General features: G+C 65.4%; 1 protein-coding gene and 1 long non-coding RNA gene across 6 annotated transcripts in view; one reads left to right on the forward strand and one right to left on the reverse strand.

Annotated features, from left to right (window-relative positions):
• Positions 1–17,657, forward strand: part of MAP7D1 (MAP7 domain containing 1) — a 41,748-nt gene that overhangs the window by 16,791 nt on the left and 7,300 nt on the right. For 3 of the 5 annotated variants that reach the window (XM_065577173.1, XM_065577175.1, XM_065577174.1), the window contains exons 2-7: positions 3,065–3,979; positions 4,460–4,528; positions 5,957–6,120; positions 6,565–6,679; positions 9,904–10,014; positions 12,823–12,945. In XM_065577173.1, the coding sequence (XP_065433245.1) occupies positions 3,065–3,979; positions 4,460–4,528; positions 5,957–6,120; positions 6,565–6,679; positions 9,904–10,014; positions 12,823–12,945 (1,497 nt within the window). The remainder of the gene's footprint in view (positions 1–3,064; positions 3,980–4,459; positions 4,529–5,956; positions 6,121–6,564; positions 6,680–9,903; positions 10,015–12,822; positions 12,946–17,657) is intronic. The other 2 variants (XM_065577176.1, XM_065577177.1) reach the window with 1 other exon arrangement.
• LOC135977265 (uncharacterized) lies at positions 8,467–17,479 on the reverse strand. Its single transcript, XR_010594677.1, has 2 exons — positions 17,358–17,479; positions 8,467–13,294 (listed from the first exon to the last, which is right to left on the reverse strand). It is a non-coding gene; the product is annotated as an uncharacterized LOC135977265 (long non-coding RNA).

Genomic DNA, 17,657 nt, shown 5'->3' on the forward strand with positions numbered 1-17,657 from the left:
AGGGTGGCTTTGCCTCTTCTCTTGGCATGGACGGGTTAGCTCTTGGTCCTCGTTAGGGGTGGGGGGAAGGGACCAGCCATGGTCGGGCCCTTTCCCTGGAGGGTTCTGGGGTCTTTGCCATCCCAGGAGTGGCCATGGCTCTGGGAGGGCAGTGCCATCCTGCTCTTCCCCAGCCTGGACTGTGGGCGTGTCCCACCAGGGACCCCCTGGCCCCTCTCCCCCCAATCCGCTGCGGGATCCTGGCTCCCCCCCCCAAACTGCCCAGCTGCTTCACTCTCCTGGGCCTGCGCTGAAGGGGCCTCGTGCAGCCACCAGCCATGTTGCTGCCATGCCGCCGTGGCACAGGCGTGGGGAGAGCACCCATGTGGTCCAGCCCGGTGATTGGCGTCTGGTGGGCCCGCTCCCCCAGGGCCCTATGTCTGGAGGCACTTTTCCCGTTGGCCGTGCCGCCTAATGATGCGTCTGTGACCCCTTGGCCTGAGGGGGGCAGCCTGGACCCAGTGGGCAGGCTGAGGTGATGCTTGTCTGTGGGGACAGGCGTTGGCTTCGCTGTCCGTGCCCTTCCTACGTGTCTGTCCGTCCATCGGACTCCTCTGTGGAGCTCCATAGGGACACACTAATGCAGCAGCCCCTGCTCCCGTCCCCTCTCCCTGCCTGGCTCCTGTGATGGACACGGGCAGCCCCGACGCCAGGGCTGGAATAAACCCCTCCCAAGGGGACACGCTCTCCAAACCCGCACGCAGGCCCCGCTGCAGCCGCAGGGGACCGACGCCTCTCGCTCATCTCTGGGGACGTCCGCGGGCAGGGACCTGGGCGCCTCCTGCGGAGGGGGAAGTGTCCTGAGCCCCAGGCGGCAAATGCATCATGGCACCTTCCCTCCGGGTCACCTTTTGGTACCACGCTCCCAAAGGAACGTCGGTGCCCCTCAGTCCTGAACTGCAGCCCCCGCTAGCCTGTATCTGAACCGGAGCTGAGCCTGCCAGCTCTGCCGAACGGCCTGTGGGATGCCCTCCCAGCATGCCCTCCTGTAGCCATGGGCAGGAGCCGGCCCCGTTCTCTGCTGACAACTCACCGTGTGTGTGTGTGGCGGGGGGGGGGGGTTTCTCCCTGCTTTGTCTCGCCCCCGCTGGGCTGGGAGAGGCCTACACGTCCGTCCGGTCAGGCCCAGTCTGTCACTTCCTGTGGGAGCGGGTGGGGTGCGGGAGGCGCTGGGTGGCCCCGCGCGGGGGAGGCGGCTGTTGGTTGCTGGAGATGCGTCGGCCTCACATGGACATTCTTGCTGCATTAGTCAATTGTTGTGTGCAGGCACTTGCCGCGGGCTCTGTCTCTGCTGCCGGGACCAGAGCCGGGCTGGAGCGATGACGTCGGGGGAGCGGGGACGGCACTGTCCTGGGCTGGGAAAGGCAGCTCCCACTCCAGCGCTGGGAAGGGACGGGGCGCTGCATCCCCCAGCCAGCCGGCCGAGCGGGGGGTCCTGCCCCCTGCTGCGCAGTCCAGCCCCGGGCCCTCCCCTTCCCCAGCCCAGGAACCCTTCCCTTCTGAGTGGTGCTGTTTTGGGGCAGGCTTGGCTCTGAGCCAAGGATCCAGGACCCTCGGCCCCCACCTGGGAGCAGGGCAGGCAGCTGCTCCCACAGGAAACAGGGCGGCTTTGTGCCCTGCTGGCTGATGGCCGGTGCCGGGCAGTGCCAGGCCCTCGCCGATGGGCGCTCTGTGCATTGTGTGAGCTGGCCGGAGGGACGCGCTGTGCCTGGCACCTGGAGCATGGGGCTGTGGGGCATGTGGGCGACTAACTGCCGTGGGGCCCTGCCCTCCATGGGGGGACACGGCTGTGTTCGGAAGGGGGCAAGGCAGGGCCTGGGGGTCACTCCGTCCCCCTCCTTGGGAATGCCAATGGCTGTGGATTGGCTGAAGGAGCCTCCGGCTTGGCCCTCTCATCTCCCTGGGACACCAGGGCCTCGGCCTCCCAGATGGAACCTGTCCCACCCACCCAGCCACTCCTTCAGCCCCCGCCCTGTCCCCTCCGTCCTCATGCTCTGGGTCTCCGCTGGTCCTGCCAATGCTGGGACGCCGTCCATCCAGCCCTGTGAGAGCAAACGCCTGGTTCCTGTGCAATGGGTCCCCTTTGTTTCCTTCAGATCTCCCCCTCCCCCAGTCCGGCCTGTGGGTCCTGCCACCCCCCTCCCCGCCCGACCCACACCCTGGCTACTCGGCTGCCCCTGTTCCTGCAGGGAGTTGACACCTGGGGCTTTGTCTCCCATAGTCTGTGGTTCTGCTCCAGGCAACACATCACAGTGCCGGGGGGACAGGCCAGGTGGGGCGCGAGTTGCCATGGGCTCGCCTGTGGGCCCGGCAGGCTCACTCTCAGGGGGCTGGGCTGACTGGGTCCCCACAGACGCCCCACTCTGTCCCTCTAGCCAGCTCCCTGCCTGGTATGTGGCCGTTTTGTTCAGAAATCCGCTCTGGCCAAGCCGCCCGAGCCCAGCCTCCTCCAGTGGGGCTGAACCGTCTGCCCAGGCCTGAGAGAACAAGCAGTGGGGGGCCCTTGTATGAGACACATGGGGGCCCCCAGGGGCTGCCGCATGCCTGGCAGAGGTGGATGGGGCTGCTGAGGGACTAGGGGGAGCGGGGAGTGGGGGCCAGGCTGTAAGTCACAGGCCCTGGGGCTGGAGCAAGCAGCATTCAGTGTCACTTCTCACATCCCGTCCTTGGTTCCTGTTTCGAGGCTAAAATAGTCGGTGGCCATTGGGGAGGGCGGCGCCGACTGGCTCCCCCTCTCCCGCTACGGCCCAGGGCAGACGGGCAGCGCTGGCGGCCCCGTGGAGCCAGCACGGCCCTGCCTGGCTATAGATCACCCCGGCCCCAGAACACAGCCGGCAGGGGTCGCTGCTGAGTGAGGCCACAGTCAGGAGCGCTGGGGTGGGGTGGCAGAGTGGGGCTCTGGCACGCCGACCTCCCCCGATTCTTGCCCCCATGTGGCTGGAGATCTGCCCTGGGGCCCATGTGTGGGGCTGGCCTGGGCTCTGGGGAAGGACTGACCTTGTTCTCTTCTGCTTCTGTGTTTCAGCTAAAGCAGCAACCCCTCCAGGGCAGAGCGTCCCCAAGAGTGACCAGCCAGCTCCTGCTGCAGCCCCCTCCCCGTCTACAGGAGAAACACTGCCCCCCAGGAGTGACTGGCCTGCCCCTCCCGCAGCGACCTCTATGGGAGAGTGCATCCCCCCCCAGAGCGACCAGCCTTCCCCCCCTCCCACGCCTGCCCCTGTTGCAGTGACTCCTCTGGGAGAAGCCCTGCCCCCCCGGCGAGACCAGCCAGACCCTGCCACTGCCCCAACACCTACAGGAGAAGCCCTGCCCCCCCGGCGAGACCAGCCAGACCCTGCCACTGCCCCAACACCTACAGGAGAAGCCCCGCCCCCCCGGGGAGACCAGCCAGCCCCTGCCACTGCCCCAACACCTCCAGGAGAAGCCCTGCCCCCCCGGGGAGACCAGCCAGCCCCTGCCACTGCCCCCACACCTCCTGGAGAAGCCCTGCCCCCCCAGGGAGACCAGCCAGCCCCTGCCGCTGCCCCCCCACCTCCAGAAGAAGCCCTGCCGCCCCAGCGAGACCAGCCAGCCCCTGCCGCTGCTCCCCCACCTCCAGGAGAAGCCCTGCCGCCCCAGCGAGACCAGCCAGCCCCTGCTCCCCCACCTCCAGAAGAAGCCTTGCCGCCCCAGCGAGACCAGCCAGCCCCTGCCGCTGCTCCCCCACCTCCAGAAGAAGCTCTGCCCCCCCGGGGAGACCAGCCAGCCCCAGTAGTTGCTCCAGCTGCTGTGGAAGGGACCCCTACATTTGCAAAGAGCCCTCCAGGAAATGCCCGGCTTTCCCCAGCTGCAGCCACCCCCCCAGGAGAAGCGCTACCCCGCAGGAGCAATGGGCCATCCCCTGCCACCGCTGCTTCTCCACCGCCTGCCGCAGCGGCCACCAGCCCCAGGCCCAAGCAAGGTGCGTGCGTCCCTGGGGCAGTGCTGCACGGGGCCTTGGGTACCTCCTGTCCTGCCCCCATAGCCCTGGCCAGAGGGGACGACAGGCCCAGAACAGCAGGGCTGGGACGACCCGAGTGGAGCTCACGGGAGCTGGTGCGTTGATCCCTGCAGCTGGCTGTGAGTGCTGGACCAGGCTCTGCAGGGACTGCATAGGCCAGCGGGGGCCCGGGGCGGGTGTGTGGTCCCGGAGCGCCCCTCTGCAGGGATGAGCGGGGGGGCTGCGCCCGTCACGGCACCGAGCAGCTGCCTGTGCTCTCATGCCATGGTCTGGTTCCCTGGGCGGCTCTTGGCCCAGGCCACACGTTGGCCCTCATGGATCACACGTTGGCGCCTCCCCCCTGCCCAGCAGATGTCCCAAGCCTCCCCTGGCCGGCGGGCTGGGGGCAGGGTGGGGCTGCAAGCCCTGTGCTGAGTAGATTTTCTCTCCTTTCCCCCGCAGGTGCCCAGAAAGCCGAAGCGAGGCAGAGGCAGGCGAAGGAGCGGAGGGAGGAGCGGGCCAAGTACCTGGGTGAGGAGCCAGAGAGGCTGGCGTGAGCCCCAGGCCAGGCCCCTTGCGGAAGGGAGCTGGGGGACAGGGCTGTGTGTGCAGGTGCCCTGGGCTCTGGGTGGGCTCTGGTGGGCAATGGGCACATGGGAGCGTGGAGAGGGCGCCGTGGGCACCAGGGACTTGGCCTGGATTCGGTTCTCAAAGGGGAAAGCGGGAGAAAGACAAACCCGGTTAGAGGAGCTTTGCGGGTTCATTGGGAGTCGCAGGATTAGCCCCGGGCGCTGGGATCCCGGTGAAACACGGCGCCCCCGCTGCTCCAGGAGCCCTGAGCGAGCCGGAGCCTCGTGCTCTCGCAGCTCCCGGCAGTCGCGCTGCAGGGCCCCCTCCGCGTCCCCACACAGCAGCCTCCTTGTCTCCCAACTATTTCCACCCTCATTCCCCCATTGTTTCCCTGAATGTGCTTTTCAGGCCGGCTTCTCCACTCCCCTTTGTCCTGGCCCCAGGCTCCTCCCCTCCGGGCCCAGCCGTTGCTGCGGATGCCTCTGCCCCAAATCCTCCTCCAACACCTGTGGCTCCGACCCCTGCCTTGGGCTTCTGCCTGCAGGGAGCTCGGCAGAGCCCAGCATCTCTGGCCACCTCACCCCAGCAGCTCCACAGCCCCACTGTGCCCAACTCTGGGCCTCTCCAGAGCCTCTGCTCCAGCAGTCCCTGGGGGGATCTAAGTGAGCAGACAGTCAGAGGTGCTGTCCCAGGGCTTCCCACCCATCCTCGGGCAGTGCCCCGTGCCCTGCCGGGCCAGAGTGGCCACTGCTCCACCCGCTGCTGTCTGGCCAGTGTCCAGAGAGGGGGAAAAGCCCATCATCCCTATGGCCAGCAGTGCTGTGCGGGGGGCTGCCTCCTGGGCATGGGAGCTTGGCCAGGCTGCCCTCCCTCGCTGTATCTGTCTTGGGCAGTGAAAGGGGGCCAGCTTAGATGGGGTCCCCATCGCGCTTGGCACTGCCTGGCCCCAGGAGCAGAGAGGCCCAGGATGGAAAGGGCTGTGGTTCAGCGTATGGGCACTGCCCGGCACCATGTGCTTTATAGAAACACAGGTCTTTGGCCCCAGGGGCTCCGAGTCTTCCCAGGGCAGCTGGCTCCGGGGGCCCTGGCTGCATGGTCTGGCAGAGGCTGAGGTGCTGGGCCAGGCGCCGGGGCCTGTCAGCGGCTTCGTTTGTTCGGACCAGGTTTCAGACGAACGCGGCGGGGGGAAGGGAGGGGGCTGTTTCTAGAGGCCCTGCATTGTCATGACTGTTAAGTGGAAGGGCCGGGGTGGGGCACTGCAGAATGAGCCCAGCCGCCCTAGCCATGGCCCTGGGCAGGAACCCAGCCCAACCTGCCCCTGTGGTGCAGCTCGCTGGGGGCTGGGCGCTGTGGGCTCCATCCCCTCACAGCCGAGCTCTCTCTCGGCAGCCACCAAGCGAGCGCTGTGGCTGGAGAAGGAGGAGAAGGCCAAGGTGCTGCGGGAGAGGCAGCTGGAGGATCGCAGGAAGCGGCTGGAGGAGCAGAGGCTGAAGGCAGAGAAGCGTCGGGCCATCCTGGAGGAGCGCCAGAGGCAGAAGCTGGAGAAGAACAAGGTGGGCGCGGGGATGGGCAGGGCAGGGACAGCCTCTGGTTGGCATAAATGCCCCTGGGTATGAGATCTCCGGGCACAAAACGGGATGGAAAAACCACCCCAAACTCTCCAGCCCTTAGAAGAGTCACCCCAGCCCCCGCCTGCCCTGTGCCCCTGCACCCCCCAGCATGCAATCGCCCCCCAGCTCCTCCCTCCTGCAGCTCCCTCCACATGCCCTGGCAGTGCTGGGTGCGGCTGGCGACAGGTGCTTGTCCTGGCTCGCTCTGGAGCCCACATCACGGCTCCTTCTCCTCCCCAGGTACTAGTTTCAGAGCCAGCCCCTCGCCCCAGTCCCTAACCCTGACCCCTCAGGCTGGGCCCCGATGCTGGGATGCAGCTGCAGGCTGTTCTGCGCCTGCTCCCTCTGCCTGGTCCCGCCCCTCACCACCTCCTCTCCTCGTCGCAGGAGCGCTACGAAGCCGCCATCCAGAGGTCAGCCAAGAAGACCTGGGCCGAGATCCGGCAGCAGAGGTGGTCGTGGGCTGGCGCGCTGCACCAGAGCTCCCCCCGGCACAAGAATGGTGAGTCGGGGGCTCAGGCACACTCATGGCTGGGCACAAGCTGCCTGGGCTCTCTGTTGGCGTGAGAAAATGAAGGGGGGGATGTGGAATCCTCGGAAATCTCCCCTGCCCAGGTGGGGCCCCAGGCTCTCGGCAGCGGGCCATGCTCTGCAGGGTTCACCCACCACAGCCTGCCTCCACGCTGCTGCTGGGAATGGCCGAGGGAGGGGCTGGGCAGGTTTGCAGTGTCCAGGTAGGGGCAGGGCTGGGGGGATCCATCAGAACCTCCTTGCCCCTGAGCAGCTGCCCTCTGCGCAGCAGCACCAGCAGGGTACCCTGAGCCCGTTGGGGCCCCTCTCTCTGCACCGGGGTATTGCTCTCGGTGCCCTCGCCCTGTGTGTGGGCGCTCCGTGTCCGCATTGCCCAGCAGAGTTCAGTGGCTGGTGTCCTGTCCGCCGGCAGGGGTGTTGCCGCCTGCTCGCTCCCCGTCTCCAAAGCCGTGCCCTTGCCCGGCCGTTCCTGGGCGGCCTGCAGGAACGGGAGTCACGTCGGCTGGTTGTTGTGAATACGGAGCTGTGTCGCTGCCGTGTCGTCCTCCGTCTCTCTGGGAATGTGGCATGAGTGAGCATGTGTGGACATGGCACAACGTTCCGGGGGCCCGTGCTGCCGTTACCCCGTCCCCGGGTGGAGACGTGGCACAGTCCAATTGACGTCTGGTCTGCGTGTGCTGAGCTGGGGCTGCAGCCGGCTCGGCACTGCACAGAGCGCCATCCATCGCGTTCGCTCCGCCTTCTGGGGAGCCCCTCGCGGCCAGGAGGGACGGGCCTCCGAATCATTTGACCCCTTTACTGCGGCTTCACCCGTTCCTGGGCACTCAGCTGGGACTGGCACTGCCCAGGGTTCGCGCCGCCTCCCCCAACGGACGGGTTTGAGCAGGGCCCGAATGGGGGACGCTCTGCCCACAAACAAGCTCCGCCCTGTGAGGTCACCTCTCCGGGTCGGTGGGGCTCTGCTGGGCTCAGCTCCGCTTTGACTGAGGAGAAAGAAACCTGTGGCGGCAGCTCCCCAAGCCGCCCACCTGTGACACCAAAATGCAGCGTTGCTCCCCGTGAGCTGTGCAGATCAGGGACGCACCCCCACAGCCCTCTCTGCTCTTCCACACGTGCGGCGTGAAATAGTGAACAGTGCTGGCATTGACGTGATCGTGGCTGGGCCGCTGAGCGAATGGGGTGGTTCTCCTTGCCGAGCTGTGGGTGCAGGCTCTCTGCAGACTCAAGTAAATGTCTCTGCCTCATTTACACGCAGGCCACATTTCTGGGGTTCTCTTAGCAGCCAGAGCAGCTAGAGGCTGGCTGTAAGGGGCGCAGGCCGAGGTGCTGGAGAGGCAGAGATGTGGGGGTGCGCACTGGCTGAGTCCAAGTGCCGTTTGTGGGGGAACTTGGAGGGAATGGCTGAGTTTGGTTTGTTTCTGCTGGGAGCCGTCGATGGAGCTGAGTTCACAGGCAGGGTCCTGACCTGGGAGAGTTGGGCCCAGCTCCGGCCCTGCCCCAAATTCTGACAGGTGCTTGAACAGCCTGGAGCACCCCAGCCAGTTGGGGGCGCCTGTCGCTCTGACTCGCCGCCCTCTGGTTCTGGGGAGCCCAGCATGGGGTGCCCCAGATCTGCTTCTCCCAGAGGCTGGGCAGCTCGCAATGGGGCGGCTCCTTGGGCATCTCGGGCCAGCTCCGCCCATCAGCAGCTGCTTTTGCAGATTCCACTCCTGGGCAGTTTGGGAGGAAACCCCCTTTTTGCTCTTAATTTTTTTGGTAAATGGCTCTTTCCTGCGCAATGAACTGACCAGCAGATCCCCGCCCCCCGGCCCTGTCTGACACCCCGCCCTGCTGCAGGGGTCTCCGTGGGGCGTCAGGATGCTCCCTCGGGCTCGCCTGGCGTCTGGGCCAAGGGCGCCCAGACCTGCCCCACCGGGAGAAGATGTGTGACAGCCCTGGAGCCCCGGCCGGAGTGCCATGTCCCTGCCTCAGGGCTCCGCTCTGGTTGCCAGCCTGTGCCACTCAGCAGTGCTGGCTCAGAGCAGAGAACACCCCAGCTCCCACCTCCAAGGCGTGGGGCTGCCTGGAGCACTGTGGGACGAAACCTTCCCAGGGACTCTGCTCCCAGCCCTCCCATGGCCGGTCCCTGGCTGGGCCTCCTGGCAGTGGCCGAGCTGCTCCCCCTCCCCTGCACCAGCCGCCCAGGGAGGGCTGCACCCCAACCAGGGCAAGCTGCAGTGAGCCAAAAGGGAGGGGGCAGTTCCACCGTGGGGCAGCCCCTCGGGTGGACTGAGCCTGCCCTGGCCCATGTCTGAGACGGGGGTTAGCCCCCAGGCCCTGGCATTCGGATGCAAACTCCCACTGCGCCAGAGCAGTGATGCACAGCTGTGAGAGGGCCGGAACTGGAGCAGGACAGGATCGAGGGGCGCCGGCGGAGTCGGGGAGCTGGGTTCAGTGTGTATGTCTGGGGGGAGCCTGTCTAGTGCCTGCGGCCCACCCCCATTCGCAGCCCCCCAGCCTCCTCTCCAACCAAACTCCGCTGCTCTCCCTCTGTGCACTGGAGACGCTGCCCCAATGGGCTGGGATTCAGAAGAGGCGAACTGCCCTTTGAGCCCCAGCTGGGGTCCTTAGCCAGCGACTTCTGAGCCCCCCCCAGCACCGCCCCTGCTCCCAGCAGCCTCCAGGGCCAGACACAGACCTGGCTTCTCATGAGGCCCAGCTGTACGGGGCCCAGGTGCGTCGGCCCAAAGAGGAGATCCCTGCCTGATGAGCAGAACCACTGACGGGCCGGGCCAAGCCGAGCCTCCTGCCCCGGGAAGCCAGAGTGCCACGGGGCCCTGGTGCTGTTCATCGCTCCCTCCAACGGGTGCTTCCCTTGGGCAGAGGGTCCAGCACCCCCGATGGATGTTCCAGCAGGTGCCAGCTCTCAGTGGATCCCAGCAGCTGTCCCTGTGCCTCCTGCGTGCCGCTCCCTGGGCCCAGGGCTCTGTCTGCGCTGGGCTGGGCTGCTCTGCTGCTGCCCCTCCACCCTGCAGTCCTGTGCTGGGGGCAGACCTCCTCCCGGAGCCCCGGCCGCCGCCCCAGTGCCCACATCCCGCCGATGGGAGCTCCGTCCTGCCACTCGAGGGGCACACGATGCTGCATGCCTGCATGCGAGGTTCCCCCGGCTTCCAGCCGCCGTGACCGTAATGCCCTTGTGTCTTTTCCCTCCTTTAGGTGCGAGCCGGTGCTCAGTGTCCGCTGTTAACCTCCCCAAACACGTGGACTCTATAATCAACAAGCGGCTCTCCAAATCCTCCGCCACTCTCTGGAACTCTCCCAGTAGAAGTAAGAGACCTCTGCCTTTCCCACCAGTGCATGGGGCCAGTGGGGAGAAGCAGCTGAGGGAGCTGACCCCAGTTCCAGCCCAGCACTAGGGAGATGCCCCCTTGAGTGCCAGGGAGTGCCCATCCCCCCCAGTCCCTGCCCTCGCGATGTGCCGCCCGTGGAGAGGGGAGAAGCCGTTTGCTGTTTTCTCTTGCAGGGAGAGCCAGGAGCCCGCAGGCATCTCCTCACTTGCTGGGCGAAGCGCCCTCGCCTGGCCTGCCAGCGTGGCGCTCTGCGGATGCCGCTCTGCCGGTGACTGAGGGCTCTGGGACCCAGGTCTCCCGTGGGGAACCAGCCGGTTCTCTGGGGAACCCCCCCATATTCGGTGGGAGCTGAGGCCATTCGGGCACCGCCCCCCACCCTCGGCAGCTCTCACCCAAGGGAGCCGGGGGAAAGCTGCGCAGGGCCGGTGAATTCAGCACCAGAGGGACTGGTGCCAGACACACTGGGGTCCTTGCTGCCCCTCGGGCTGGGGGTGAGCTGTCAGGGTGCTGATGATGCTCTGTTAGTGTGACTGGCGTATGGGGCGCATGGGGTTACATGCATGTGTGATCCGGGGGGAGGGGATAGGGATGGCGCTGCTGTACTCAGAGCGTGGGGTCACAGGTGGGCTGCCAGCTGCTTGGGCTCCATCGGCTATGGGGCCGGGCAGGGGGGTTGCTGGGGGATGGCGCCCCCCGGACCGCTGGCCTAGGGCCGGCCCGTCCCCACCGCAGTGCTCAGGGGGAGGGGCTAGCTCTTGGTTCGGCTCCGCCTCTGCCCTTGCAGCATGGGCCATGGGGGCCTGGCGGGCGGAGCAGGAGTCTGTATGCGCCGTGCCCCTCCATATGGGCTCCTGGGCCGGGCGGCTCGCCGGGAACAAGGTTGGCTGCCTGCACGGGCCGCCTAGCTCTGCAAGGAGCTTGCCCGGTGCCCAGCCCTGCACCGCGGCTCACCGAGCCAGAGGCTATTTATAACCCCCGAGCTGCTGTTCTGTTTGCTGGTTGCCTAGTGATGGGAGTTTGCAGCCCTCCATCCCGCTGAGGTATAAATAACCTGAGCAGCTGATGGGGGCGGTGACTGGCAGGGGCAGGGCTGTGTGGACCTGGCTCAGCTGCCCACGGGGGCTGAGGGGAACTGGCTCTGCCAGGGGGTCAGCTGCAGAGCTCTGCCAGGGGCTGAGCCGCCCTCCAGGCCTGTGGGTCAGGGCCCAAGCGGCAGGTGCTGCAGCCCCAGGGCACATGGGTCTCGGGGCTCAGTGGGACAGAGGTGCAGCTGACCCGAGTTCAGGACTTGCTGTTTCCAGGAGTGTCACCGTCTGAGCCCAGGGCCTGACCCCCAGGAGCTGTGGGGCTGTGTTAGCCAGGCCTGGTGCCAGGGGAAGGAGCAGGGGGGAGGGATAGCTCAGTGGTTTGAGCATTGGCCTGCTAAACCCAGAGTTGTGAGTTCAATCCTTGAGGGGGCCACTTAGGGATCTGGGGCAAAAATCAGTACTTGGTCCTGCTAGTGAAGGCAGGGGTCTGGACTCGATGACCTTTCAAGGTCCCTTCCAGTTCTAGGAGATAGGTATATCTCCATATATTATTTATTATAGAGAATTCGGGGTTGGGGGTCCTTGTCTGGTGCCCCCCATTGTCACTCGTGTCCCCGATTCACCCACCCTGGCCTGGAGGGTGTTTGCTCCAGCCCTGTGAGAGGGATTCCTCGGAGGGGCGCTGGCCTGTGGCTGAGGCTGTTTGGGGGGTGGGGGTTGTAGTGAAGGGACAGATGGATCCCAGGACGGGGATGGGCGGGGGGAGGCTGCCAAGGGCATCACATGGTCCTGGAGCTGCGGTGCCAGCCCTGCGGAGCCGTCACACTTGGAGCGTCGGCCTGCGTGGCTGAGCAGGTGTTCGCCGTCTGGGGGCTGAGCTGGGCCCAGGGTCCATGGGGACGCCAAAGCCAGTGCCCACTGCCCCACGGCCGGGGTGATGCAAGCCGTGGGTCTGGGCCCAGAGCCAGCGCCACCACGGCATGCAGAGGCCTTGGGGATGAATGTCCTGCCCACCTCTGGGGAGCTGGCATGGGCAGTGCCTATCCCGTTGTCATCCTGTGGCACTGTTGCCAGCCGGTCTCCTCTTACTGTGTACATCTGTCTGTCCCTGCCCATCTGTCCCCCATTTCACTGGCTTCCCCGAGGCGCCCACCAGGCTGGGGAAGGTGCTGGCAAGCGGCAGCCTGGGCAGCAGCAGAGTGGGACCCAGTGCAGCAGGAGACGGGACTGCGCCAGAGGGCGGCTCTGCAGTGGACAGGCAGGGCCTGGAGGCTCCTCTCCCAAGCTGGCAGCCGTTCCCCCTGCACCCCGTTGGATCAGGAACTGCAGGCCCGCCGGGCTCCCCCTCCCTTCCTATGCCACGTGGGCCCTGTGGGGTGCCCACCGGGAGAGTGGCTGAAGCAGGGCCCACAGGCTGGCCTGGGGGAGAGCAGCCCTAGGGAAGGGCCCGGCCCGGCCCAGCTGAGCCGCTCCAAAGGCCTTGCAGGTGGGACTGCTACCGGTGGGCACTGGCAGGCGTCCGGGGGCACCAGGGCCCTGACCTAGCCCGCCCGAACTTGGGGAGCTCTCGGTGGGCTTGGGGTGTCACTGAGGCTCTGAACGGGGTGGCAGTGCGGAGACCCGGGAATGGAGACGGTGGGGAAGGGACAGGTGTTTAGCCAGCTGGTGCCAGCATGAACCCAGGGCCTGAGGGCTGGGGCGCAGCTGGGACCAGAGCGGTGCTAAGGTCCCCCTCCCCCAAACTCTTTCTTTTCCAGACCGGAGCTTGCAGCTGAGCCCCTGGGAGAGCAGCATCGTGGACCGGCTCATGACGCCCACCCTCTCCTTCCTGGCCCGCAGCAGAAGCGCCGTGACGCTGGCCGGCACTGGCAAGGAGCAGGGTAAGCTGGGCCCTCTGGGGCATCCGGGGGCGCGTGGAGCCAGGAAGGCCAAAGCCAGAGCTGGGCAGGGGCTGGTCGGCGCGAGGCCCCGTCCGAGGAGGGGCCTGGTGACTCGGTCCGTGACAAGCTGAGGTCAGAGACGCGGCCGTCCGGCCTCGGTTCACCCAGCTTGGGGGTGGGATGGGGGAGCAGACAGGCGAGACTGGAGAGCAGTACCCGGACTTGGCACACTGACGGGGAGGGGGCTGCTGGGTGTCTCTGGAGGATGCTGGGTCTCTGGGTGCCTGTGCCCTGGTTCCCTGCTGAGGGGACAGTCACGTACAGTGCAGCAGAAAAGCCTTATGTTAACCTGCTGTGACGAACTGGGACTGTTCTTGCTGGGGTGTGTGAATGCTGACAGGGGAGTGTGACTAGGATGGTCTGCATCGGGGGATGGGAGCCGGCCCAAGGGAACATACCTGAGCTTGTAACATGAGAACCCAGGAGGGGGTTGGAGGTCAGATGACTCCGGGGCCCGGGAAACTGAACAAAGGCTGTGGGAGGGGTCGCTGAAGGCAGAGTGCTGGAAGCAGGCTGGAAGGAGGCTGGAGAGATGGCTGGGAGGCAGAGATGGCTCTGACCCCCCAAAGGGGGGGGCTGGGATGCCCTGGGACCCCAAGCTGGACCTAACTGAGGGGGGCCCTGTTGTCTGTGCCTGCAAGACCTGTCTTGGACTGTGTTCCTGTCATCCAAATAAACCTTCTGCTTTACTGGCTGGCTGAGAGTCATGGTGAATCGCAGGAAGCCGGGGGTGCAGGGCCCTGAGTTCCCCAATACTCCGTGACAACTGGTGGCAGCGGTGGGATCTACTGCACCCCGTGGACGGCGCTTCCTGCAGTAAGTGACTGGGGAGCAGTAAAACGAAGGGGGATTGACGGGGACCAGGCCTGCTGAAGAGTGGGAGAGAGACGGTTATTACCCCTGGGAGTGTGTGACCAGCGAGAAGGACTTTTGCAGTAACAGGGTCCCCCGTGGGATCACAGCGAGTGGTCCCAGGGGCGGAGGAGTCTGCAGCTCGACCCTGGCAGAGAGGTGGTGACCTCGAGAAGGGCTGGCACACTAGGGGGCCCCCTGCGAACTGTGGGGAGCTGTGAGCACACAGGCCGGTGAGTGGCCAGCAGGAAGATGTATGCCAAGCGGCTTAAGAGCGACCTGGTGGAGCTGTGCAAGCAGAGGCGGCTGCGCATTGGGAGGCTCACCAAAGAACAGCTCATCGCCCAGCTGGAGGCGGAAGATCGCGCGAATGAACTGATCCCTGTGTCTCAGGGAAGCAGCCTGGCAAATGCAGCGCAGGCACCAGTGTCTGTCCCAGCTGGGAGTGGTCAGCCGGCTGCTGAGGGCTTCCCGAGACCCCTCCTTCCTATGCCTAGGGGAAGGGTGGGGAGGAGCCCAGCAAATACCGAAGGCGCCGTGATCCCCCCGGCCAGCAGGGGGTCCCCCCGGCGAAGCCCGCCGGCCGGCAGAGGAGCCTCCCGGCGACGTTCGGCATCCGGGGAGCGGAATTGGCTGGAATGGGAGAAAGAGCTAAAACTGAGGGAGCTGGAGGATCGTGAACAGCAGAGACAGCATGAAGAGAGACAGCGTCAGCATGAACGGGAGGAGAAAGAGAGACAGCGTCAGCATGAAGAGAGACAGAGACAGGAGAATGAGAGACAAAGACAGCATGAACTGGAACTGGCGAGACTGAGGGGCAGCGAACCCCCGGCTGCGGTGAGTGAGGGGGGACCCAGGACTGCACGGAGCTTTGATAAGTGCATCATGGCCCCATACAAGGAGGGGGAGGACATGGATGACTTCCTGGAGGCCTTTGAGACGGCCTGCGAGCTGCACCGGGTTGATCCCGCGGACAGACTCCGGGTCCTTACCCCCTTACTGGACCCCAAATCCGTGGCATTGTACCGCCAACTGGGAGAGGCAGAGAAAGGGGACTACGAACTATTCAAAAAGGCCCTGCTACGTGAGTTTGGGCTGACTCCTGAGATGTACCGGGGAAGGTTCCGGAGTCAAGATAAGACCCCTGAGATCTCATATCTGCAACTAGCCGTCCGCATGGAAAGATACGCCAGCAAGTGGGCTGGTGGGGCCCAGACGAAGGAGGACCTGATTAAACTGCTGGTACTGGAGCAACTGTATGAGCGGTGCCCATCCGACCTGAGGCTGTGGTTGGTGGACAGAAAGCCAGAGAACCCGCGACACGCCGGGCAGCTGGCTGATGAGTTTGTAAAGAGCCGGTCAGGGGGTGGCAGGGAGGAGCCCCAAAGGAACAGGCCCGCCGTGATGCAGAGAGAGAGTCACCCTGGGACCTCCCAAAGAGGGAATATGGGGAATCCCCTCCCACGGGGAATGCCCAGCGTCAGGGACAACCGACCGGCTCGAGGGGACCCACAGGACATGAGCTGCTATTACTGCGGCCGAAGAGGCCACGTTCGGGCCCAGTGCCCCAAGCTCAAGGACAGACTGAGCAGACCGAACCCGCATAGGGTTAACTTGGTAGAGGCCCAGACGGACGAGGGGCAGGCTTCTCACGCAAGAGGGGCTGGCAGCTTATCAACTGCTCAAGAGAGAGAAGGGCCCCAGGCCAGCTCCTCTAGGGGGCTGGATGCCCCAGACTCAGGGTTTTTGGTTTATACGGTGGGCGCGGGGCTGTCCCTCCGGAGAGAGTACCTTGTTCCCCTGGAGGTGGATGGGAGGAAGGTCAATGGATACTGGGATACGGGCGCAGAGGTGACGCTGGCCCGGCCCGAGGTGGTGGCCCCAGATCAGGTGGTGCCCAACTCCTACCTGACCCTGACGGGGGTGGGCGGAACACCAGTCAAAGTGCCCGTGGCAAGGGTACACCTGAAGTGGGGGGCCAAGGAGGGCCCCAAGGATGTGGGGGTACACCCGTATCTGCCCACTGAGGTATTGATGGGGGGGGACCTGGAGAACTGGCCAAGCAACCCCCAAAAGGCACTGGTTGTGACCCGCAGTCAGAGCCGGCGAGGGGCCCTGCGCCCTGGCCTTGGGGGGGGTGCCTTGCCTGAGGCGCAGGACCCTAACCTGGTGGGGAGGGAACGCCCAGGGACGCGGCTCAGGGAGGCTGCAGCTTCGGACCCAGCGGGCGAGAAAGAGCAGGTGGCCATCCCTGTCCCAGCTGCTGAGTTCCAGGCCGAGTTACAGAGAGACCCCTCCTTGCGGAAGATAAGGGACCTGGCCGACCTCAATGCGGTACAGACCATGGAACGAGGTGGCCGGAAAAGGTTCCTGTGGGAGAAGGGGTTCCTGTACCGAGAATGGGCTCCCCCAGGGAAAATGGAGTCAGGGGGGATCAGGAGGCAGCTGGTGGTACCCCAGAAGTATCGCCGCCAGCTGCTGTGCCGGGCCCATGACATTCCCCTCTCAGGGCACCAGGGAACCTGGCGTACCCAGCAGAGGCTGCTACGGAGCTTTTACTGGCCTGGGGTCTTTGTTACTGTCCGACAGTACTGCGGATCCTGTGACCCCTGTCAGAGGGGGAGGAAGGCCTGGGACAAGGGGAAAAGAGCTTTAGGACCCTTGCCCAGCATAAAGGATCCTTTCCAGAGGGTGGCCAAGGTTAAAAGGGCGGCTCTAAACCAAGAGAGCCCAAAGCACAGACCTCCAGACTGGAGCGCTGGGAGAAGACCACAGCCCAGTGGGAACCCCAGAGGTATGGGGGTGGGAAAAGGGCACAGGCCGCATAAACCTTCCCACATGCGAACTGCGAGTGCCATCAAGCACCCCCGACCTAAGGGGGGGCGTGGAACGGAAGGGGCCTGGTGTAAGTCTCACCAAGGAACTGGAGGGATGCGGGGGCATCCATGGGAACGGGGGTAGGTTCGAACTTCCCCGGGTCACTGGCTAAAGTGACCCTGCTCAGTTCGGTCTCGAAGGGGGGAGAGATGTGACGAACTGGGACTGTTCTTGCTGGGGTGTGTGAATGCTGACAGGGGAGTGTGACTAGGATGGTCTGCATCGGGGGATGGGAGCCGGCCCAAGGGAACATACCTGAGCTTGTAACATGAGAACCCAGGAGGGGGTTGGAGGTCAGATGACTCCGGGGCCCGGGAAACTGAACAAAGGCTGTGGGAGGGGTCGCTGAAGGCAGAGTGCTGGAAGCAGGCTGGAAGGAGGCTGGAGAGATGGCTGGGAGGCAGAGATGGCTCTGACCCCCCAAAGGGGGGGGCTGGGATGCCCTGGGACCCCAAGCTGGACCTAACTGAGGGGGGCCCTGTTGTCTGTGCCTGCAAGACCTGTCTTGGACTGTGTTCCTGTCATCCAAATAAACCTTCTGCTTTACTGGCTGGCTGAGAGTCATGGTGAATCGCAGGAAGCCGGGGGTGCAGGGCCCTGAGTTCCCCAATACTCCGTGACACCTGCCTCTTCTCCCTCCTGCAGCCCAGCCTGGTGTCTGCCCCCCTCCCGCCCCGCCTTGCATTGCCCCGGGCACGCCTGCACCCGACAGCCCCTTTCTGGTGACCCGGCCCTTGAGATCCGCTCTGGAGACCATGGGCCTGGGCCGGTTGCTCGCTGGCCCCTGGGCTGAGCCTGGCAGGGTCTCGGCTCTGTTGGGTTTGTGCCCCTCGGCTTTGCACGGCTGTTCTTGGAGCTGGGGATTATCTCCCAGGGGTCCGGCTCCCGCCCCCAGTCACCGCACCAGGGTGCCCTGGGCGCTA

Source organism: Chrysemys picta, chromosome 23, assembly GCF_011386835.1.
Source record: "Chrysemys picta bellii isolate R12L10 chromosome 23, ASM1138683v2, whole genome shotgun sequence".
In the NCBI taxonomy this organism is placed as follows: Eukaryota; Metazoa; Chordata; order Testudines; family Emydidae; genus Chrysemys; species Chrysemys picta.